Source organism: Ptychodera flava, chromosome 15, assembly GCF_041260155.1.
Source record: "Ptychodera flava strain L36383 chromosome 15, AS_Pfla_20210202, whole genome shotgun sequence".
NCBI classification, from domain to species: domain Eukaryota; kingdom Metazoa; phylum Hemichordata; class Enteropneusta; family Ptychoderidae; genus Ptychodera; species Ptychodera flava.
The window spans coordinates 17,561,341-17,586,670 of NC_091942.1; the positions used below are offsets into that span (position 1 = coordinate 17,561,341).

At 39.1% G+C, this 25,330-nt stretch overlaps 1 protein-coding gene across 46 annotated transcripts in view; it reads left to right on the forward strand.

The window, feature by feature from the left end:
- LOC139151368 (lethal(2) giant larvae protein homolog 1-like) overlaps window positions 1-23,978 on the forward strand; it is a 73,974-nt gene extending 49,996 nt beyond the window's left edge. For 7 of the 46 annotated variants that reach the window (XM_070724123.1, XM_070724122.1, XM_070724118.1 and 4 more), the window contains 13 exons: window positions 5,987-6,038; window positions 6,682-6,909; window positions 7,823-7,970; window positions 8,432-8,656; window positions 9,265-9,417; window positions 9,800-10,556; window positions 11,256-11,422; window positions 11,753-11,858; window positions 12,105-12,297; window positions 12,819-13,129; window positions 17,736-17,850; window positions 18,509-18,546; window positions 22,414-23,978. In XM_070724123.1, the coding sequence (XP_070580224.1) occupies window positions 5,987-6,038; window positions 6,682-6,909; window positions 7,823-7,970; window positions 8,432-8,656; window positions 9,265-9,417; window positions 9,800-10,556; window positions 11,256-11,422; window positions 11,753-11,858; window positions 12,105-12,297; window positions 12,819-13,129; window positions 17,736-17,850; window positions 18,509-18,546; window positions 22,414-22,421 (2,501 nt within the window). In that variant the 3' untranslated portion in view covers window positions 22,422-23,978. Of the gene's footprint in view, window positions 1-5,986; window positions 6,039-6,681; window positions 6,910-7,822; window positions 7,971-8,431; window positions 8,657-9,264; window positions 9,418-9,799; window positions 10,557-11,255; window positions 11,423-11,752; window positions 11,859-12,104; window positions 12,298-12,818; window positions 13,130-14,921; window positions 15,165-17,735; window positions 17,851-18,508; window positions 18,547-20,224; window positions 20,293-20,498; window positions 20,554-21,369; window positions 21,501-22,413 lie in introns of those variants that run through there. The other 39 variants (XM_070724082.1, XM_070724077.1, XM_070724081.1 and 36 more) reach the window with 11 other exon arrangements.
- The last annotated feature ends 1,352 nt before the right edge of the window (window positions 23,979-25,330 follow it).

Sequence of the window (25,330 nt, forward strand, 5' to 3'; positions counted from 1 at the left end):
TGGCCTAGTAGTGGATCTGATGTTTCGATAACAGCTGTGTTGAAGGATGAGGATAATATGCACCATATAAGTGCTTCCAGAGGTGGTAAATGTGTGTGGTGTACATGTGTGTGACAGAGATATAGAGAGAGAGATTTGAAAGTGTACTTCGTCAAATCAAATCGTACTGAGTGAAAGTGTATTCAGCTCGTATGCAATTTGAATTAGAATTTTCAAGTCCTTTGCAAACATATGTCATCGTAAAACTTCCATTCAGGTATTTTTGGTGAAATTTTGTCATGTTATGGTTGGGATTTACTTCCCACAAGACATGCTACCCTCATAAGCTTGAACTGATTTGGTTTGGAAATGCTAGCTCCCTGTGGAAGTTCCTTGTTGCCATGTTCAGCTGTATTTTGTAAACGAAGCGTTTCACTGTGTTTAGTTTTATTTCGAAAATAAAATGATTTCCCTGCAGAGAGGAGACAGCGCAGCTACCTGATGTGTGTCTGCTCCTCGTACAACATCATTACAGCAGCCCTCTTGCAATTTAAGAGTAGAAATACTGTTGTGGGTAATTTCCCTCTGGGAGCCTACCATAATGCCCAGTAATACCAGCCGGTTTACAAGTTGTGCTCCTACCGGAAGCCAGATGTAGGGTTACCGTAGTAGTTTTGTGGAATTATTTAGGTCAAATTCCCGGCGTTCTTCTTGGTGCCAAGCAAAGACTTGAAGTTAGAAGTCAAAGAGAGTAGTGGCCGAGTGAGTTGGTGACCAGTCTGGCGCAGAGATAATGTGAGACGTACTTGTTAAACTAATTACACTCTGATAATAAATCATTTCAGTAGGCCATTACAGGTGAACTGTCTTCAAAGAAAGTCTACTGGACCGATTGTCAGCATATCTGCTGTCCCCAGTTTAAACCTAATCCTCCCTCCCTCCCCCAAAAATTAATGTTCTCTGTATCTGACACCAGTGATGGCACACTTGCACATGTAATTTCTTCACACTGTTTTACATTTGTCCAAAGCTGTCAGAGTTGAAAGGTGGAGTTCCTCTGATGCGTAAGACAGTTGGCATTTTATCCAAATTAACAGTTGAGAGGATAGTGTTACACGGCATTCTGCTCCCTGTCAGCAAGATGAAATCCGTTCATTCAGCATTTATCACGGCGGGTGGAAAGAATCTATTCATGAATGAAATGAAATTTGATCTTGCTCCTGTCATTTGATATTTGCTTCGAGTCCTGGATGTACACAGTCAGGGGAGGGGATAATTTGTATTGTCAACTCAACTGTCAGTACGTCTAAATAGGCCACCTCAGTCCATTGCTAGTCTTAAGGTGACGATTTACAAGGGTTTTAATAATGAGGCTCCTAAAAGAACTTTCATAGTCTTTTCATTTTTTTTATGGTGTTTGGTATAAGGGTGAGGGAGCAGCTGACTTGTGGTGTGTGGTGCTCAGGAGTTGGAGTGTCACCAAGTGGGGGGGGGGGGAACACAGACTGAAGTAGATTCAGCAACCCGACTAACCAAGAGATTCATTGACATTCCGTGAATACCTATGCAAGGGGGAATTTGAAACACAAAGCTAGCCGTTGGCCCAGTTATGAATCTTGCAATGAAAACAAAGCAGTGTTTTCTGGTAATGAGAGAAACTTTCATGAAAACAGAATGTTTGACAGGGAGGTTAGGTGGTATTGGGTACTCAAGACAGATTGTGAATGGTTCGGGATAGTTTCATTTTAGTTTTTTGGTCCTCTATCAAAATTTTAGTGCAACATTTTAACAATTTTTATGAATTTTTCTGTAAATTTTTTTTATTATTTTGGACCCAAAATACATGACATTTCATTGGCTACAGGTTTTCATCAAAATTTTGGCAAAAATCTGAAAAAAGTTGACTCGGGTACATTAAATATAGACTACAAAAGTTGTCTTTGGCCCTCAGTAGTGCAACTAATCTGTGAGTGTCTGGAACGATCTGTAAGTTGTAAATCGTCACAATTTTCTCGAGTCATTTTTATGGCTCTTTTGATCATGAGTTCAAGAGTGGGTGTGAAAAGAAATTGTGATTGATATGTAGATCATTCACTGATATGCTATGTGTATTCAGTGTAAAAATGTGATGGTTTTTTTAGTCGAACAATCTCTATGGAAGATTATTTATAACCGTATGTTCTACTGAATTCCTCACTGGTTCTTTGGTGTTTTACATTTTGCGAAATTCAGTTATTTTAAAGACTGGAACAGCTGTTGCAAATATATATTAATGGTCCTTTTTTATGCACATTGTGATGTCATTGGTCTACTATGCAGATATTGTATCCACGAAGAATGGGGTCCTCTTTGCAAGGTTTTTAACATAATTCTGTTCCTCTGTCTGAAATGAGTCTGTCATCAGTCACTAGCTGTGCACAGCAGACTTTATGACACTCGAGAGGTCAGATAAAAACCTTTTATGAAGCACCACAATAGTTGAAGGCATTTCCTAACAAGGAGATTGCTTGCCCCATCACACAGGTCATTCTAACAGCTATGATTATCAAGGAAAACAGAACTAAATAAAACGCATAAAAGCCAAAAGATAAACTGTTTCCTTCACTCGGCTGCTTGCTTGTGAACATGAAGAAGACACTTTTTTCACGTAATTGTAGAGCTAAAAAAATGACAGCGATGTTACTATTCAAGCTGTTAGATAATTTTACTCATAAATTATATTTTTTTAAATAATTATCATTGTTAATTGCAATATTGTGATGAGAACAGAAGAGATACTTCCCAGAGTGCACTTTAAGCTAGTGTATTGTTTTCTCATGCATGTTTTTGTAAACTTTGAACACAGAGCAGCAAAACCAGCATTTTGTAAAACAGCAATATTGCAATATGAGACCACCGTTTCTCATACATACGCATGCCGCTGTATTCCTGCCTAGAAAACCAGGTTCCAGCAAAATGGAGGGAGATAAAGAGTAAATATTCATGATGCATTTTCAAGGTTGTCTGGCCGTTTATGAGTATGCTTGTTGTGGTGTGATAAAATAGACACTCAGATCATATAATTTTGTACATCAGATGGTACATAAAGGGTTGTTTGTCAAACTGCTGCCAACGGTAATCCCAGTGAAGACAAAATGCCCTTGCTGTGAACCCTGGCTGCTATCCAATATTCAAAGAGGCATGCGGAAAAAAAGAACACCTTGTTAAGTGATATCATGACACTGGGAGTGTGGGCTTGTGAGTCATCATTGTATACTGCATGTCAGGGGGATCCTCATGTTCAGCTTTGCAACTGCTTTTAAGTCCTGTGTTTTTAAAATAAGTCTAGTTTTGGTCAGCTTTGCAGCAAAGGTTCAGGGTAGTCCAGTTCTTGTTCGGTGAAAGTGTCGTGTTCATGTCTGATTTGACTTGTCTTGTGTGCATACTCGGAGTTATTCTGTGCACAATGGCCGTCTTTGTTGAGGCATGAATCAATTGTCCTTTTCAGTCGTGTCCCGGTCTTCCCCAGCAAAAGACATCAACCTCCCTAGCTATAGCGTGTGCTGCCTATCCTGTCATCCACAAATATTCAGCAATTTTGTTCTCATAATGACGTTTCTGTTGTCCTTGAATGTCTATGCCATCACAAGGAAAGGAAGAAATTCTGCTGTACAATAAGTTGTAAAAAGGAAAAGTAATAATACAGGCCTTGTTTTTTTGGGAGACACTGCTACTATTGTAAGGAGAAATCAGTCTTGCAAGCTGAAGCCACTCTAGTTCAACAGGCTCTTAATTGTTCTCGGCTACTAAATTTGAAGTTTTTTTGTTCTGTGTGTGTGTTTTACTACAAACAATGCTGCCATTCAGCCCCCAGAAAACAAACGCCGTTGTCTTGTTGAGACAAATAACCACTGAAATCTATGTCACGACTAGAACCTATGTCATTTCCATGGTGTGTTACATGTCAGGGTGCTGTTTTTCCCACCAGAAAAGATTTTAATAACTCTTTGAGCACCAAAGTCAATTTTTGATGCCTTCATAAAATGCACCCCAGTCAAATTTTTCCAGATTTTTGCCAAAATTTTGATGAAGAACTTGCGCCAATAAAATGTGATGTCCGTTGGGTCCAAAATGATAAAAAAAATTACAAAAAATTTCGTAGAAATTGGTAAAATGTCGCACTAAAATTTTGGTGGGAAAAATTACAGCACTCAAAGGGTTAAGTGCAGTTTCATACAGTGTTTACTTGAAGTCACTTTATGACTACCAAATTATGATAACACTCAAATCAATTGTGTTCAGTTATTGGTAAAGTCTGAGAGTTGACTTTATCAGAAAAGACAGAGAGGCCTTGCCATAAGACTGGACAAGACACAACTATATTTGTGTCTTCCATCACATCTGTGTGTCTGTATGTTAAGGAAAAATAATGTTGGTTTTGAGGTTATCCACTTTGTGCACGGTGACACGCCCTTCTTTATTGTGTCGCAACCCTGTCAGCATTTGTGGGCAAATAATAATTTAAGCTCTTTAAAAGCACGAATGTGCCTGTAGAGATTTGCCTTGTGTGTCTCTGTATTTACTTTTAATGGGCTAATGTTGATATTTTTAGGATGTCGATAATTTTGGATATGATACGGCTGGATACTTTTAGATGTGAGGTGTACTTCCTGATCTGGGTGGAGCTGGAGGGGTTTGGACTCAGTGTTGGATTGTGGGTAGCTGGTTGATTGAATTCAAATTGCTCAATATGACTGAGGGCAGGTGTTTTAGGGATGTTTATTGGTATATGTCTATTTGCAAGGAACTCTGCAAATTGACATTAAATGCTCAGACTGTGTGACATAGATAATGCAGTACAGTTGCAGGGCCCACCATTCAAAAATCGCTGAAACACGCTGAATCAGATGTTTGATGGCCTTTCATACATTTCCGGAATGAAATCCTTGTGCCTACCATCTATATCTGTTCAAATCGAACCGTAATCACCTCGCATTGTATCGGAACAATGGTGATGGTTACTGCTTTCTCGAACACTACGTGACCGATGTACAGGTATTGATCACGTGGTGATGTATCAGAGACATTTTACGAGGATGTGGGGTCTTCTTTTCTGTGTCAAGGTTGCAATATACACTTATTGTGGAACAGGATTTGACCTTGAAACGCGATGTTGTATCATACACTGGGCAGTCTCACTTCATTGGCTGCAGTGTACAATATTACGCACACCTTTTCTTTTAGCCTTGAATTTGCAAATGGCTCATCTCAGGATTAATTTTATCATTAATTTTTCGTGCCCCCATCTCCATGAAGATGAAATGATAGACGTACAAGTGGTCGTCTGTTAGTTTAGCGTTTCTTTTCTTTGAAAGAATCTGTTCCTCAAAATTGGCACAGGACTTTGAGGAAGTGGTGCGTTGAAAAGCGGTGACATTCTTTGTCGGGAACGTCAGAACACCCGGCTGACCTCATCGGAAATATGAGATGATGTGTGCAAAAATTATTGAATAAACAATCAAGTGTTTTTGAGGAAAATATGGTTATGTTGGCCTACCACTGAAGGGGAAATTGATAGATTTTTTCTATGAATGACATGATTTTAGTCGTGTGGGCTTGATTAGAATGCTCTACTTGTTCAAGTATTGAATCCACTTTGTTTTTATTTAAATGATATAGAATGATACAATGCATGAGTTTATCATGGCGGAGGTCTCCTGTTAACTGTGTATTTGAAATATGTGATCAGTTTTCACTTCATGCTTTATACCTCCAGGATTGCATCAATTTGTTCTGCCTGTGTCCACAAAATTTATAGTGTTTTTTAATCTTTAATAGAAACAGTAATAAAGGTCTATTATTTCTCAGTGTCATAAAATGTGTTAAATATTTAAATATATGAGTGCCACACAACGCTCCCGTGACTGAGCTTAGCAATTTTTCAACTCTAGAGGGAGCTATTCACTCTACTTCCTAGAAAGTGCTGTTGATATCCATATTGATTCGCGTTTTCCTTGTTCATTTTCAGGACCATTCCCATGCAAGGCTGTTACCAAAGTCAACTGGCTGTCCACCAAAGGGTATGTACTGCTTGAATGTGCCTTTACCGCCATTTTTGCCTGTGCAAAGTGAAAAAAAAAAAAAACTTTAGTTTCTAGGTAGAGCAAACATGCCACAGTTAGCCAGCACTTAGAAAATGACATTTACTCGTGACAAGTTCAATTATGTGTGACATTTAACACTCTAGAAATATTTAATATATGTCAAGAATTGCTATAAATCTGATAATGTATCTCCCTTGAATAATGTGATGATAGCACTGCACCAAGAATGCAGTTATGTAACAGTGACTTCAGCATTTTCCATGAAATATTTCAAATTAGACGCATGCTTTACTCAGTTTCTGATAATTAGATGTGTAATGGCATTAATGCCAATTATTTGTTGACTCGATGAGTTTGTCATACATTGTATAAACGGGAGATGTTGTTCGTGATTCAAGAACATTAAATGACTAACGTGTTCTGGCATACCAAAAGAAAAGTACCTTAATCTGGATAAGTGGAAGAGTGCCCTTTTCAGTTTAAACTTGTAAAACTAAACATGTCTTACGATGGTTAACAAATTCCAAATTATATCTGAGTGGGTGTAGCTCTACTTTCATTAAATTCTCAACGATATTCCAAGTATGTAACAACATCATATCTTTTTTCACCTGGACAGAGAGGCATTCATCGTGTTCTCTGGCGGTATGCCGCGGGCAAGCTACGGTGACCGTCACTGCATCACCGTCATGCAAGGCAAGAACCACGTCGTGTTCGACTTCACCTCCCGCGTGCTGGACTTCTTCACCATCTCAGACACCGATGAAGAGTGCGAGTTTGATGATCCTCACACGTTGGTAGTCCTCGTCGAGGAGGAACTTGTCGTCATTGATCTCCAAAGTGAAGGGTAAGCGTAAAGAAGGGAAGGGTAATTCAGTAGGGAAATTCACCTTGAAAGTAATATTTAACCTGTCCACCCCCACCCCCCCTATTCACAGTACAAAAGTCCCACCACTCCACTGAAAACTATCAGGATATACCAAGTCTGTTCATGAAAGGGTATATATATACATTCCAAGCTTCACACACAGCACAGAGCTACTACAGAATATGGAAAGCTAAATCTCACGTTTAAATTTACATGAAGCCAAAAGACCACGTAAAGCATAAATTATCATTTCCGTATTTGAAGCAGAAGTTTCTTCACTGTTCTGTATTTAGAGTATGAATGTCAGTGCTTTTCTTTCCTACAAAAGCAATATTTATCCACTGAAGATGTTACAGTCGTTAACAAATTAGCAAACACAGATTAAAACAAAACACCCCGGGGCAGTCATGGCTTTCAGAACATAAACATTGAGATCTGTACAACCTATCAAAACAAATCAATGTTTGGATCATATGACTGAGTCAGTGGGTGTTTTGTGTCGTATGTTTTTGTTGACCTGTGTGAATTGAATATCAATGGTTGTCTCTGTTGTATTGCACTTGAAAAACTTGGCAGCAGATGAAAACATTCGATTCCGTAGCCTGGAGTATTTAATGTGCTATGTGTACAAATATACTGTCATCTCTTGCTTTAACTTGTTGATGATCGTCAAGTTGGGGGCAACCAGATTGCTTTCCCAGCGACGTTTAATCTTTATAGAATAGAAATCATGTGAAAGTGCCAAAACCAGTTCATACACTTAATGTAGATTTTCCTTCAGATTGAATAAACAAGATATTGTTAAGAGACAGCGTAGATGTGTAGCTACTAGATATTTCTAGAATATTCTGCATTTGTAATAACATTCTCTTTCTGTCGTTACCGTTTCCAGGTGGCCAACCTTCAACAAACCGTACCTAGCGTCTCTTCACGCCTCGGCTATCACCACGACAACACACTGCAGCAATGTCCCCAATGATGTTTGGGAGAAAATCATCAAGGCTGGAGAGCAGCAAATGGCTGAAACATTCGCTCAGAGGGTACGTCACACGGATGAATTTCGTGATCAGAGTAAAATTTTGATGTTTTTATTTTGTCACTTTTGCAAGACCATACATGATGATGGCTTGAATTTATTCAATGTCTATGGCTATTCACTCTGCATGGAGGCCTACCCCTTGAGGTGGTCCCTTGAAGGGGACAGGAGTGTTCTAAAATAACTGATTTCCAGTTTAAAGATCACCTTCTTGTGTGCCTGTGTACCCAATAATGTTTGTTGGATGAAGTCATATCATTTGTAGCCACAGCAATGCCAAAGATGTCAAAAAGTGCTGTTGACATGTTTTGGCCAAAAAAGCATGTGTTATTTGAGACACGACTGGTATAGGCAATGGCTTCAATGTGAAATTGAAATTGTCATTACAGCTGTGAAAATTATCCATCATTCATTGTGAAAATATTTTTTATGTAACAGAATAAATATCTGTAAATTTTCTGACAGGAATGGCCCATCAATGGTGGTAAGAACCTTTCAGAGGAACCGCTGTCCAGAGATCTCTTGATGACTGGTCATGAAGACGGCACAGTCAGATTCTGGGATGCCTCCACCGTATCGCTGAAATTACTCTACAAATTGAGCACAAGTAATATATTCATATCAGAGTCTGAGCACGCGGAGGGTAATGCTGGCGGTGAGGGTGATGAGGACTGGCCCCCATTCCGCAAGGTAACTTTGATAGCACCCAGTGAAAGCTCTGTGATTCAAATATGTGTACTAGTTACCCATACAATGAAACGTCATTAGTTCACTCGAGTACCAGGTTTTATCATCAGACATCTGCTATTTTTTGACATCTATTATCCGTAACAGGCATGTTAATAAAAATCTGTTCTTCACATTCTAATTTTTTCTCCTGTAATAGCTTTCCTTTTAAATGATGTTTGAAGTTCTTTCATTTGGCATACAAAGAAATAACTGTATTTAATAAACTCATTAATTTTATCCTGTTATTTCTGGTAAAAACAAGCACTGAGATCAGGCACTATTTCTGTATTCTTCAAAATAGCCGTGCAGTATGTCATTGAAAGCAATATGGTCATCCCAAAATGTGGATGGGTTCACCTTTCGACCAGCAGTTAACTCTTTCATCACCATGGTTTGGTCCAAACCCATGTTATCAGTGGTGAATGTGGGACCTGTTCAATGGGAAATGGGGATGTACAGGGTTATCTACACCCATGATCTTCTGTAGTACAGTTTATCTTCCAGTATGTGGGTTACATGAGACGTGGCAAGGAAACCCTGACATTGACATTGTGCTTATTTCTTGTCAGGTCGGAACCTTTGATCCCTACAGTGACGATCCACGTCTTGGAATCCAGAAGATCTCCCTCTGTCCGGTGACAGGTGACTTGATTGTAGCTGGCACCGCCGGCCAAGTCCTAAATCTCAAGCTAGCAGAAGAAGGAGTCGAACAGACTGTTGAGGTGAGTTGTCTCATTTTGCTTACAGCTCCCATCTTACTTCATGCCTATTTTACATACCTGACCCCTTAGCCTTTCCTTCTCATTTTGTGTGAGAATTTCTTATCGGTTACCAAATTGAATTGACTTATGTAGGCACAGAAGAACAACCACTTTCATTTCAATTGGTTTCCGTTTAAAAGTTGTCCATATTATCTTAAGGCTTTGCTGTGCTGATTAGAGTGCGCCCGGTATGCGGATGTTTTTTAATGTAACATTATGGAGAGGCAAACACCAAACTCACTGAGAACATTAGAAATAACATAAGTCTCTTTTTGACAATTTTCCACAAGACACCAAGTTACAGATGTGTATACTGACTATGCATTGTTTTTGTTGTTTATAGTCTCACGCAGTCAATATTGTCAGCGATCGTGATGAGTTTGTATGGAAAGGCCACGATCAGCTCAATGTGAAGACTGACGCCATCAAGATGAGTCCTGGTTTCCAGACAGTCAGCGTGGTTCAGATCACCCCTCCAGCAGCTGTCACAGCCCTCGCTAGCTCAGTAGATAAGGGATTACTCGCCGTCGGTACCAGCCACGGGTACGCGCTCTTTGACACAATACAAAACAAAGCCGTCATCACCAAGTGCACCCTCAACCCCAACGACCTCTCTGCGACCGGGGAAACCCCGATGTCTCGCCGCAAATCTTTCAAGAAGTCCCTGCGCGAGTCGTTCCGCCGTCTGCGCAGGCGCCGCTCTCGAAAGGAGAAGGAGGAGAAGCCCCGCGTGGAGGCAGTCCCGACAACAGATCTCGACGCTCCAACACCGGAAAAGGAAGACTCCCCGGCAGTGGAAGCGGCAGAGGAGGCCAAGGAGGAAGAGCCAAAGGAGACCGTCGAGGAGGAAAAGAAGGAAGAGAAGAAAGCAGAAGAACCGGAGAAAGTTCCAGTTGAACGCAAAATTGAAGCCCGTTCGATGGACGATTCCATGACCAGCATGGTTAGATGCTTGTATTTCGCCACAACATTCATCCGCGACGCCACCACCCAAACCACGACATTCTGGGCCGGTACAAATGCTGGAGTCATCTATGTCTACACGCTGACCATTCCTGATGAAGAAAAGCGCTCTGAAGAAGATGTAACCGCAGAGCTTGGTAAAAAGCTTGCTTTGTAATCTTACCTTTTCTCATCCTATAAAGTGAAAAATTGTGAAGAATTTTAGGATCAAAGTTTGAAGATTTGTTATATCTTTGCAGTATGAATGTGTAGCAATTACACTTTTCACAGAGTTGACGTTTGTCATTTTAAGGTAGTATGCACTGCAGGAACAGATATTTGAACTCTCAGTTTTACAGTATCACACGGGCTGGTTGTGTTGATTCATTTTACATAAATGTTACAATTTGTCAATTTATATGAAAATGGAAAATTGAATTTTGCCCCACACTTTTAACAATTGGGATAGTGGCCATTTTAGATTTTACACATTTGTCAAATTATAGGTAATTTGTTTGTCTGTACCAAAATTGCAAAGTGACCCTTGATTTTTGTCTTTTTTGAAAGAGAATGGTTCAAAGTTTCCTTGAGGAAAGTTGGACCAAAGTTTAAATCATTCATTTTCAAGGCACTACTACTTAAAGAAAACAATCCATGTTGATACTCATAACCTTCCTTCCTGTAATTCCTTCATTTCTGAGTTTTTTACAGAGAAAAAATGTATAAAAGATAATTGTAGATTGTGGTGAAATTCAGTTCAATGAAAAGTAGGTAGCTGAATATTCTCCTACAGCACAAATAATTTACATCAGATATTGAGGAAAAAATCTGAAATGATTGTTTCTGTATCACTACAGGCAAGGAGATTCGTCTGAAGCACCATGCACCGGTGGTTGCCATGTCTGTGATTGACCACGACGGCTACCCACTGCCTGACCCCATTGATGTGAAAAAAGAAAGGACCAAGGCACCTAACATGTCTGGCGGCCATTCCATAGTCATCTGTTCTGAAGAACAGTTTAAGGTAAGCTGGCACACTGGAAATGTTCTTTATAGCAATGCAGAGATTCTCCTGTGTAGGAGCAGATAGTCTGATCAAAGTATGATAGACACTGGAGGGTAGTTATCTGGTTGATTCTCTCATACATCGCGGAAGATATTTTTTACGGCTCATTGCACACAGTGTAAACATAAAGAAATTACAACTTGAATTAAATGGACACCATGGTTGATTACACAGTAAGATTTATGACACATGTACCTGATGTTTTGGTTTTCACATGTCCTCTAGAGTGAACTGATAAATTTGCAAAACAGTCTGGCTGATTTTTCCTTTCCTCTCATTCCCTCGTAGGTATTCTCTCTTCCCAACCTGAAACCCAAACACAAGCATAAGTTGACTGCTCACGATGGTTCCCGTGTTCGTAGAGTCTCCTTCACTAACTACAAAAGCAGGAGTGGTGAGTTTATTTTAATTTTATTTAGATTTTTATTTTGAAAAAGTGGGATATGATATATTTGTGTATTTGTATTTGAAATTAACCATGTTTTTTATTCTAGATGACCGCCAAGGAAGACTATAAATGAGAAATAAAAAAGCAAAAATGGTTGTGCATTTCTTTAAGCTTAACTCGCCCAGGAAATTTGATGTGATTTTAAATATGAGAAATATGTTTAATTTTTATTGTGGTTTGTTTTTATCTCAGATGACAATTACTCTGAAAACTGTATCAGTTGCCTGTCCAACTTGGGAGATTTAAGCATCTACAACATTCCACAGTTGAAATCACAAATGAAGAAATCGGCAATCCGCAAAGAAGACATCAACGGCATCAGTTCCTGTATCTTTACCAGCAGCGGCGAAGGCTTCTATCTTCTATCACCATCAGAGTTTGAAAGGTAGATAAATGATACTGAAGTCATTCTGAATCTAAAGCCGGTAAAGAAATAAACACGCCGATCGCTCAGTGGCCTTCATTTTCTTATTTGAAGACTTTGGTGGGTTTTTGGCCAGGAAATTGATAGATTTACTTCTGTTCAAAGAAATCAAAGTGCACAGTGGCTTGAACAGCACTGACTGCACGTTGCTGAGTTGTTACTTCAGATGACCACACTAGAAATTCAGATTGCAATAATTAAATAATTCTCGAATGATTGTGTTTCATTTGGCTTTTGAGATCCTTGCTTTCCAAGGTGACAATAAAAAAAAAAAAGAGATGTTTTTTGATGTGTATGTGTAGTGATGCGAGACCCGGAATCTGTGTACCATAGTTAATGCAATCTTGCATCTCCCTGTGGTCTTAGACTCTGAATCTTTGTACAAATGTGTACGTAATTTTGCTTCTCCCTGTGGTCAAAGGCGCAGGCCTGGAATCTGTGCACCAGTGTAAATGTAATCTTGTGGTCCTATTGCCCCTCAGGTTCTCCCTGTCAGCTCGCTTCATCAAGGAACCCATGTGTATGCTGGAACTGAAAGAAGGAATGAGGCCTGCTCCACCAGAACCGGAACCAGAGCCGGAACCAGAGCCGGAACAGACAGAGGAAGGTGAGAAGAAGGAAGAGGAGGAGAAAGCAGAGGAGGAAGGTGGCGAGACCAAAGAGGAGGGTGAGGAGAAGAAAGAGGAAGAGACCACCGAGGCCAAAGAAGAGGGAGAGACCGCTGAGGCTGCTGAGGCAACCGAACAAAAGGAAGAAAAACCAGAAGCAGAGGACACTGCCAAAGATGCCGAAGGTAATGAAATGTCAGCGATTCAAAGAACCTCTCACAGCTCAGGGCCTTGATTGTCATTAAAATCATGGCTGCATCGCTTGGCAGCCAGTTTCACTTAGACACACGGACAGAGTTGCAAAAATAATACCGTGTGGGCCTGGCATAACTACTCCGCCACCTCCACAAAATGTTTGTATCAGTTTCTATCTTGTGGTTTTTAAGAGTTTTTGAAAATGAAAGTGTGGATCCTGTTGGTGGTAAGGGCGACGCGTAAAGATATCAATCCTCTCCCAGGATAGCCAACACAAATACTTCTAATATAACTGTTACATAGTGTAGCTACATAAAAATCTTGTATGATTCATCACAGTCTTGAAGGATTTCAGTATATTTTCTGCCAAAAATGTAGCAGTTTGACCACGAATAATAAGGTATTTTCTGGATTACTGTAAATATGGTCAAGATCTGCACAAACAACCAAAGTCTCTGTAGTCTTATGTTCTAAATGAATTTTGAAAGCAGTCATTCAGCTTTTCCAGGTGGATATTATTCTTTTTTTATTAAACATTAATGTGGTTTTTTTTATTCGATCAGTATTTTATATAACCACAACAAGTGACTAATAGCTTGTTGCCTTTGCCTCGAGTTTTTTTACATAGTAGTGTTACACTTTTGTAGTTTTAGGTTCCCAGTAACGCAAAGCTGCCTGGTGACCTTTGAACTTGTGAACTTTGAACTTGCTTGGTGTGGTTTGATTGTACTTAAAGTGTGCCAAAGCCACAGTGTTTGATGCCGGTGTGCATATCACATATACAAATTGTCTGAAGCATGGAGTGTATGGGGATGTTCTTATAATCTGTATGCATATTAATCTTTTCACTGCCAATGTTTTGTGCAAAAATGTTTTTCTGTAATCTTTACAGCTTGCAATATTTCTCCTAAATACTTGAATCCATGACAAAATCAAATCCTTTTTAAATTTTTTTTGTTCATAAAATTTTCCATAAGTTAGAACTGAGAAGAAATTTCATTTGATGTTTTTCATAGAGGTTAAGTAAAAGTAAAAATGGCTGTGAAGGGATTAAGACCATCGATGTTTTTGTAGTTTTTGCCTTATTTTCACTTCTTGATCGTAATAAAGTGACCATGAGTTGGTTTCTGGTCTGCATGAGAACGAATGTCCTGTTTGTAGCACGCAGAGTCAAACCTGAGTCGTTCAAAACCTTCCCAGATCTTGTCTGCTTTGAACCTGATGCTGGAACCTAAGGGTTTTGGGGGCAAAGGCTTCATATGTGCTACTCTTTTCCCCCTCCCGCCTCACAATGAGAGCAGTTTTAAAAGTGTCCCCGGCTTTGAACAAACACAACCGCTAGTGACTCAGGTTTGATGGAACAACATAGAACACAGACAAGTGGCAAGGCCCATTGCTGATCTGCTTATTGTAACTGCAACCTCTTTGTTTTACTAACACATATTTGCTCCTTGGTGCATAAAGGGTTTTCAGATGGATATGCTGTGTATCTACTCACTGTAAAAAAAACTACTTGTAATTCTTCTACATATTCTGCAAAAATAATGCGGTGTTTTTGTTTATTTCTTTCTTTCCAGACTCCCTATATACTCATGCACGTCGATCGAATCTACTGTGCTTAGTTTAAACAAAGTAAAAAAATGTTAAAAAAGTAAAAATAACCCCCAAAAAACCACATCATAGCTTTATTACTGTTGATGTAAAATGTACTAATTTTTACTTTCACCCTTTTTTTTATCTCTTTTGCTTTGGACTAACACCTACCCCTCTTTGCTGCAACAGAACACATATCAGAACATACCACCACTACTACTATAATCACTTCGAAACCCGGCCACACCGTGTACGAGTACCGCACGGTTGAAACCACCGACTCTGGAGTCGTTCGGCAAACTCAGAGGCGGGTTGTCGACACCCAGTTTGAGAGCCTTGTTGAAAGCAATAAGGAGAGGCACTCCGGGACCTATCAGCACGGCATGACATGGGACATTGTGCAATCAGTGCTACACGATGAACACATGGACAGTAAGCACCCAGCCATATAAAGAAAATAACGGAACATGGCATGATAAAAAAAAAATTGTTCACTGCAATCACAAATAACACCACTAACACACAGTGGTTGTGTTGAGTTTTGGGTCAGGTGCTGGGGAGGGGGTTGTTGTCATGGAGGTATGTCACGCTAGAGGAGTGACAACACACTAAGTTCTCAGACTTAGCAGCCACTCACTTGTTTTACGTTACACTTCATAAAGAAATTCACATTTGCACAGAAGGGCATACAATCAGGCAAAATTTAATGCTGCCAGCATGTTAGTCAACTTGTATGAAACCACTCTTGCACAGGAATGCCAGTTAGCGAATCATTTTCATTCACAGAGACAGAACACATCAGAGTTTCACCATTTGAATAGGGTGTAGTCATCTGACCGGAGGGGGGGGGGGGGTAATGTTAGTCCACAGTAATAATTAAGCATAATACAAAAAGCAGGAGTCTGCATGTTTCTAGCATGTTTGAAACTTCACAGCACAGTTTTTTGTAGGAATACATTCCAAAGTGATTTGAGGAGATTTTGCTTCTACAGGGTCCAATAGTTTTCATCAGAGACAGACTACAAAGTCTCTTGGCCGTCTAGTTTAAGTGCCTTTTGCAAAAGGTTGGTGCTATTAATGAAGATGACATATCTGATGTCCGGTCCATTTGTTCCTCAAAGGCTGCATTGTGAGTGACCAACGGTGAAAAAATATTCTACAGTTGTATACATTCACAACAAATATATACTCTCTCTGTGAACTACAACAATGAGACATTTCGAAGAACGAGTGGTGTTCCACTGCTCTAAGCGTTTCCTACCTTCATGCAGCGATTTACATACCAAATTGTGCAGACACCATCTATCCCAGCATGCAAGTTTCATTGGGTGTTACAGTTGTTGATGTCGCCTTAAGGTTGACCAAAGAGTCACCACGGCCAACGATTGTACAATAAAGAGTCACTGTTGTAAATACCGAGCAAAAATGTGAGGTGTTTGCCTGACAACGTGACAGCAAGCCTGGATGTTATGGCTGTAAAGGTCACATTTTTTCATACTTCTTTCCAATGTTTTTAACTGAAAAAAAATCAACCATCAATTTGTACTCCTTAAATCATTTGAAAATTCTTGTATTTATCTTATCAACAAACTTTTATCTGTTATTGTTGCACATAACTCTCTTTAAAACAATACCTGATGGTATGGGTACATTCCAGGACGTTTATATAAATTAGAACTGGTGTTGATTATTTAAAGAATGTATGGCAATTTTCAACTCTTGAACCATCCCTTCAAACTGTGATTGTGCAGTCAAGATTTGAAAATCTTGGACTCTGTCACTTTAGATATCTTTCCAAAATAGCAATCTTTCCAAATTTAATTTGACATCGAGTTGTCTGAAGTAGACTGATAACTGTGCGTTACCCACTGAGATTTTAGCATCACTGTAATAGATGGTGCCGAGCTGCACAAGACTTGCCTAGCTTTCTAGCTGGTTTTTTTTTTCATGTGTGATGTTTGTTCTCACTTTTCTCAAACTCTGCTGTGTGTGTGTGTGGGGTGTGTGACTACTGAACTTCTGCCACATGTTGTTGTTCAAAGGCAGGAACTCACCAACTGTCTGTGTTTACTTGTTTATTTGTGTAGTGTTTGCAAAGCGTGCAGTGCCGGTGTAGTAGTTTGTCTCGGGGAATAATTGCTGATCTTTTCTGCATCTGTTTTGTAACTTTCAACTGCGTTTAATCCGAGCCTGACGTGTGGATACTCATAAAACATTTCTTTGTCTTGACGTAGCCTGGTCTTGGTGTTGGCTTAGCCCAAGCTGGGCACGTTTCCATGGCATTGACATTTACATCACAAGTTAACATTACGAATGTTTTTCCCCCAAAACTTTCTCCTATCCTCTTCCTTCTATTTTAAAAATAGCTCCACTGATTACCAACCTAGGTATTTTCATAATGGTCTAATTCTTTATATTTCTTCTATTCTCAGGCCGCATGTGGGTTCATAACATCTCTTTTAAAAAAATAATAAATACACCGACAGGACTTTTCCCCTACTGATAAAAAATGCATTAGTGTTTTATATCCACATCCCAACTAATGTTTTCTTCTAGACCAGCTGACTCCACGATGTCACTTACAGCAAGACTTCTCTCCCAAGCAATCCTTGGGCGTCTACTCTCTCATTGAAAGCATGGGCCTTAGCCTCTGGATAAATATTAAAAAAAACCAAAACCTTCACCTATTATCGCTGAGAGTACATTACAATCACTCACCACCACTCAGTTACTCTCACTCACTCACTCACTGACTCACTCGGCATAACTCATTTTGTAACGCACAGATGCCTTGACGTAGTTTCTGTAGAGAGCGAAGGAAAAAAAACAAAAGGTGGCTTTGGTGCTGTGGCTGGCTACAGATGTTGCCCCGCGTCGGTTGTGTGAGGGCGTTGTTGCAGTTTGTGTGGTCAAGATGTGTACACCAGGCGGGTAACAGAGAAAATAACTCGAAACTGTCGTGACTGACCAATCGCGTTTATTTCTTTTTTTGTGATCGTTTAGAACTTGTTGAAGAGGTCGATCAGCTGTTAGCCAAGACTTCTGTTAGTGTTAACGAAACAGATCAAGATGAAACCCAACAAGATATCACAATAGATGAAGTTAAAGATTATCAAGCGTGAGTGTCAAACTCTCAATAAAACTTTCATTACACTGTCTTTCCCCCCCCTAACCTTTTTGGGAGTCATGTACAATCCTGGTCCTGAGACAAGCTTTACAGCTTCATGTCATTGCAACTATTTGTGTGCCGCCATATCAATGTTTCTTCCTAAAGGTATACTGTCACCTCTTCCAATTTTGCCACAGTTACCATGGAAAGAGAAAATGTAACCAATCACAGATTTTAAGCGGGTGGCTGCTTTTTAAAAACAGGCCCTCACTTGGGCATTTTGAATACCAAGGAACCCCCTTTGACCGTATATGGGCATATTTAGATTACAGGTGACTGTATACCCTTTAAACTTTCGATGGAAAACTGATTGCAGGGTGACTTCCGTCCAGCTGCAATAGTACAAGAGATCCATTTGTGAAAGTAAATTGTAAAAAAACCACAAACTACACACATATTGGCACAGAAACTTACTTGAGATACATCTTTTCAGTCTTCTCTCAGAATTCTATCCAGTCAAGGAAATTTTGATAATTTATGCAGTGCCTTTGAACTTTGACAAAATGAGTGGATTGATTTTAATTGTTTTTTGGTGGTAATTAATAATGAGATATCTTGTGTGTATTTGTGTAGCTGATCTGAATTCTGATTATTTTGTTTCTTGCAGTGAGGAAGAAGGTGAAACTAAAGCTGAAGATGGTGAAGGTAATGACAAAAATCAAAGAAATAGTTTTGAATGACTCTGTTGTTCGACTTTATAGGACTTTGGAAATATGGTGTCAAAGAAATTTGTTTATCAGGTGTTTTAATTGTCTCAGGTGGTACAGTATTTTTTTTTGGAAGTCTCTTGAACTCCTTGCATGGTGGTCTTATCAATAAAAGTTGGTTGTCTCTCATGTGTTGGTTGTAGTGTACTCATCTTTGCTATATGCCTTTGTTAGCTAGTATGAAAGAATGTGCTGAAATTCTGTTTTGTGTTGTGTAACTGATAGCCTCTCTTTTCCAGTTGAGGTAAGAGGGGATATATGCATGAGCATTATACTGACTAACCATTAAGTGTTTTTCAAAATGATTTTGTTAACGTTGGCAAGTCATTCTAAAATGTTTGAGATCAGTCGTACCAAGATTGTGTGAAGTGGCAGTAGATAGCAACTTAACAGAGACTCGACCAATGCTGATTGATTTTGATAAATCAGGAAAGTTAGCCAACATGCAAGATATTCCGAATCAGCTTTTTCATGGGCGGCACGTGTGCTATCAATATACAGCTTTGGTATTGCTAGTGGAGATTTGCAGGTTCTGTAACTCTGCTGTGTTGGTGAACTTTCTGGGTCCTGAAAATTGGTGATATCCAATTGGCATTAATATGCTTCAGTTTTAAAATAACTTGCAGTCTGCATGGCTGTTTTTCAACCTTTGCTTGGTGTTTGGAGAATTTGCAGCTGGTGGTTTTAACTGGATCTGTGCGCTGGCTCGGCTACTGAACTCTGAATGGAAGGCTTTCTTCAGAAGGATTAAATCTCTGCTCCAAAATATACTGGCAACCCACTGTGTGTTAACAGAATTCATCAGAATGGGGAAACACATCTTCTGTTGATCACTAGTTCATGGATTTTGAACACTGTTATTTTGGGTACTTTTTGTCAGCTATACTGGGCATGTTGCATGTATGTTGTAACAACAAGAAAACCTCCATAGTTGATGTAGATAACATGTAACCAAACAGCCCAAATCATCTATTAACTCTCATGATCTGTTTTTACTTTTATTGTCGCAACCATATTATTAACATATCATTCTCAACCTGTATAACTTGCCCAGTCAAGACCATCAATAGAAATATTATATATACCCCTGTATTATCCTTCATCTGACATCTTGTGACACTTTGCATGTAATCATGGCACAAGTAGATATCTTACATACAGAATATGCCTCGCCACTTATCATCGCCGCTTGCCAGTTTCAGTAACATCTGACAACAACTGACACATAACCCCTTGTTTACTGCTCCTTCCCTTCTCAAATCATTACCAACATGCATGTCAGCTTTCTCCCAGCCTTGAACTTGTTCTCTTGAACATTGTAGTGCCAGAAGACCTCTGGTCGAGCTGTGTCACTAACCTTTGACCCTTGACCTGGCAGACTTTCTGAGTTGGGGAAATAACCTTTGCGGCAACTGCTCTCTCGTGTCTGTATTTCTTTTTCCTCTTCGTGTTTGTGTGTGTGTGTGTATGTGTGTGTGTGTGTGTGTGTGTGTGTGTGTGTGTGTGTGTGTGTGTGTAGCATGCACACATTGCTGACGTGACTTTTTTTATTATTTCTCTTTTCTGGTGGTTGTGGTAATCTTCTAATATTTCTACACATCTATATAACACTCAAGTAGCAGGAAAGTCACCGCAAGAAGCAACAAACCAACAAACTGTCGAGAACAACCCATCAACAGAAGAGGTCAGCCTTCTATAGTGACTATAGACTTTGCTGTTGGGTAGATATGAATCTGATCCATCAACCACAAAAAAAACAAAAACAAAAACAACACTACCAAAAAACATTCCTGCCACTCAATATCTGATGCTAACTACTGATTAGACCAGTATTTACAAATATGGTAATGTTGACCTATGACCTTACTTTCCCCCTTCCCATGACACCAGACGAGACTAGTTCATCATCGTCAGACACCTACAAACAAATGTTGGGTGTGATACAGTGAGTATGCGACAAACTATACTCCAAATCGACTATTTATAATGCGCCTGTGTTTATTTTATCTTCTGATGGTGATGGTATTAGTGTTATTTATAAATACAGACCTATGGTCTTTTGGTACACATCAGTCAGTTCCTAGCCCAGCATCTACAATATATGTACGAATTGGGTACCGAGTATTTTGAAAAAGGGACTCATCTCAAAAATAACCCTTCAATAAGGGATGTATCTCAGATACAAGCGTGCAAGAAGTTTGTATTTCAGATACAGCCATTGAACAAGGATTATATCTCAGAGAGTTTGGCAGAAGATTCAAGATCCATTTTCAAGTTGAAATCTGATACACGCTTAAAACAGAATAGCTTAGCAAATTATAAAACAAGGTTTGCCTGGGATAGATGTAAACCTGCAAGGGGGGGGGGGGTATTATAACCCATACAGAGGATGATATCTCATTCTACTTTCTTTGAGTACATGTTTTCCTTCAGTCTACTACATGTTCTATGTTTACTCTTTGATACGCCTGATCCATCCACAACCCTCACATGTCCTTCATTCCATCGATGCCCCTGATGACCAATCAACTCACACCCTGTCATCTACCTGCTAACAAGACCAGCAAACATCAACCAACTACCCCTCCCCTGGAAAGTCTGTACAAAATGGGATGTCCCTATCATGTTCCATAGGGTTGGGACATTCCACTTTGTCAGATGGCAGGGGTGAATATGGTTGACTTGCAAGGCATGAGAAGTGACTCACACCTTTTTTTCTTTTTTCTTTTTTTGGCACTCGTTATTTTTATTTTTTTTTTAGATTCTGACCAAATGCTCATGGTGTTCATGTCTGACCATATCTGACCGGCTCAAAGTTTTGGGCTACTGTCTGCTTATTGTCATTTTTTATATCTTTTCCCTTCTCATGCTTGCCTATTTATGTTGGATGAAGTAAGTAGAGGAAAAAGCGGACATCCTAGCAATTTACGGACATAGGCATTCCGGTCGTTGTTGTCGTTTCCATCCACGGTTTCCCCCATTTCCTTCCATATTACATTCCAACCCCAGTGCACATTTGCAGTCTTTCCAGGTTACTATCTCGACCCCAAAGTCCTTTTTTTTTTCTCTTTTCTCTTTCTACTATACTTGTCCTGGCTGTGTTGTATGGTAAATGTTAGCTAGCTAAAGGAAATCTATATTTCACATCTAAGTGTCAAGTGTAGTAGTATATGGTCATGATCGTAAGAGAAAAGCCGTGGAAAAACTTTCTTTCAGTTGGTTTTCCACCACTGTCATTCTTCAGAAAGTTGAATAATATCTTAAGTAACAACTCTGAACACTGTTCAAGCTCTTTTCCAAGTTTTGTGTAATGCATGAATGTCCTACAAGTCATGCCTGCTTATTATGACACCTACGATGAACACACAAACACACACACACATGTACACAAAATACAGTGGAGACATTCCACAGACGCCATACCCGAGGTCAAGCTTTTCTCTACCACCAAGTCCTTGGGAAGGGGAACATACAATATACGCAATGCAGCATGCCCAGAATTTGCATACATGTGACAGTGATCTGTCTTTAAAAATCTATTAAACTATAAATGGTGCTCCTAGAAAGTAACTCTCAAACTCTGTTAAAGATATCTACACATTGCCATGGTAACATGCAAAGGTTCTGCCCTCATAGGCATACTTAATGAGATGAAATATTTATTATTTCTTTGCTATGTTAACTTCAAATGACCAGATTCTCTCGTCAGTTGGATTATCCTCCAGTCTACCCAGATTTTGTTCACTTTACCACTGAGTCCAGACGTGACCTTTGATGACCCTTTTTGTGACCTTTGACATTGCAGAGCAGTGAACAACGAGGTGAGGAGTTAGTGGAGCTTCAAATAAAAGAAGACGTTGACTGAAATGGAACCCAAGTTTATTATTTAGAGATTTTTTGAATTCCAGAAGAAGCCAAGTTTAGAAGAAGTAAAGGAATCCATAAGTTTTAAAAAAAGTTCACCTATTTCATTCCTGTAGAAATATTGCAAAGACGAAAATTTTTTCAGCATATATTGAATATTGTGCTTTAGAATGTAAAGTTAGTCAATACAACTTATATATGATCGCTTGATTGAAATGAAATTTAGAAATATGTTCCTCATATTTTGCTTTAGAATTTAATGAATTGAGGTTGTAGTCAGATAGCCATCCGATTTCGTCAGAGGCTGACATTGGCTCAAAAATGTCTAGTTGATGGGGATTTTTTGCGTACAAACTTCTTTTCCAAGGCAGAAAAAAAAAGTCGTGTCATACATTTAGCTGTTATAAATGTTTTGCGTAACTTTTGAACCATTTCAAATTCTGATAATCTTGTTTTTGTGGTATTCTGAGCTCTAGAATAACGACTGATGGCCAGTTGAACTATTGAAATAATAATAATAAAAATACCTGTAGATTTGCTGACTTTGCTTTGGATTAAGAATTAGTTTCAGATTCCGAAACCAAAAAAAAAACTAATTTGGAAAAATACTAGATGTAAATGTTCCAAGAAAAACCTTGTATTATGGACTATTTTATTTTTTCCTCTTTGAAAAACGAAAACAACCATTTAGATTTTTTCTGTGTTTATTGTCTGAATATTTCGCTTGGATATAAAATAAACAACGTATCCCTGTACCGATACAGAGTTGTTCATTTTTGTAGCTTGACTGGGTCCTTTCCCTGCCCGAGTCTTTACTTTAAAGCCTCTCTCTGATGTGTTTCTCAGTTGTACTTAATCATGTATTCCCTATACTGGATTTCTCATGGAGGCTGTTCATATATTGTCAGGGTATAGTGGAGATATTAAGAAAACAAATAAAATGAAATTTAGCAAGTAAGACGACGTAATTCCAGAGTCCCGTAGCCCTTTGAAACAGAGCAAATGGAAAAAAAAAATTATTAGGAACCTTTTATCAAGCATGTAATGGCATGATTTTCTCAATAAGATTTTTTGGGATTTTGTGTAGCTGTGAGCTGAAAAACCAAATTTTTGGATGTTCATGTTAATATTTCTTCAAAGACTTGCAAAAAACCATTCTGCTTGAACGAGACCCGAGTTTTTTGTCACGTTTCGTAGTGTGTACACATTCATACTTTGAATTATTAACTTTGTTATAGCCTGCTATGTTAATATAGTAATATAGTGTTTTCACCCCCCAAGGAAAAAAATGCCAATCAGTTTTCTGAGCAAATTTGTGCTTTATATTTTTTCTCAACACGGTATAGTCAATTATGTATCACTTTCACTTTTGAGGTTCAGGCCTGCGCCTTACTACATTCTAGTCATAGTGTACGATACTGCAACAAGATACGCCCGCAGTGTGTAACATGTCAATTGGTGTAACGTGCTGGATCCATATATGATAATAAATTTTTATTCCTTGAACACATCTTTGTCCTGTGCTGGGTTTTGTTTAAAGGTGGTGCTACTTTCACCATGCTTGACAGCGGAGTTTGCCAGGAATGAACCATGAGATGTGATTAGGGGGGGGGGGGGGTGTCAGAGTGAAAAGGCATGTATTTTTTCACTTTCTGTACATGGCATAAGCCCCTTTTCACTTTCTTGCAACAGCACCAGATCATATGCTTTTTCGACATATCTTATTTACCTTTTTTGACCACCCCCTTCCAAATTCTAATGATTATGCATCCATGCAAATCCATACAAATTATTTGTGCATGCTCCAAACACCATTCCCACTTTTAATTTGACCAGCCTCTTTACCCGTAACACATGAATTTTGGTACAGTCCTATTGTTTTATGTGGGCAGAGAGTGGACGCTCCAAAACTGGTGGACTTTAACCCTTTCACCACCCGGTGGTTTGGCCCAAACCAATTGTTATCAATAGTGATTGGACACATGTTTACAAGGAATTAGCGTTTTCCCCCTTGAATGCTGTAATTTTTCCCACCAAAACTTTAGTGCAACATCTTACCAATTTTATGATTCTTTTTGCAATTTTTTTGATAATTTTGGACCAAATGGGCATCACATTTTGTTACCTGCAGTTTTCTATCAAAATTTTGGCTGAAATATAAAAATTTGAAGTTGGTTTCTAATTTATGAAGGCGACAAAAATCGACTTTGACGCTCTAAGGGTGAATAGGCTCTTCGAAAGCCCAGTCCTTAAATTTTAATTGACTTTCAAGGTTAAGTGTATGACCCCTGGCTAGTGTTTATTCAATAAAGTATCGAGAGAAAACAGACTTCATCATACCAGTACACTGATGGTGGAAATACAGGCAATCTGATCAGTCGAGACGTTAAAATAACCATGGTATATCATATACACTACAGATGGAACACGCCCGAGCTCTAAACTATGGAAAAAAATCATTTTTTGACTTGTATGCATAAATATCAGTATATTTTTATGATGTAATAGAAATAAAGCCCCTCAGCAACTGGCATACCACTCTGTTTTGACTGTTCTGACATCTATGCACTCACTTCGCCTGGTCAGTCTCGTGGTATACCGTCCCTCGCTTTTATTGCTTATGTATACTACACTCAGATAAGGTGAAAAAGTAATGTGCACAGGTTTAGAGAATAGAAATTCACTCCAAGAGCTGTTCCATCTTGGTTTTGGTGTATCTATCTAACCTTACAGCAGTTTCTGGACTTAAGATGAAATTACCTGAATATACAAAAATGATGCCCTGTATAACAGTTTTAACTTAAGTTCAGTAGTACAAAAGTTTTCCCCTGAAGACCAACCTTTTTACTTGCCCTTCG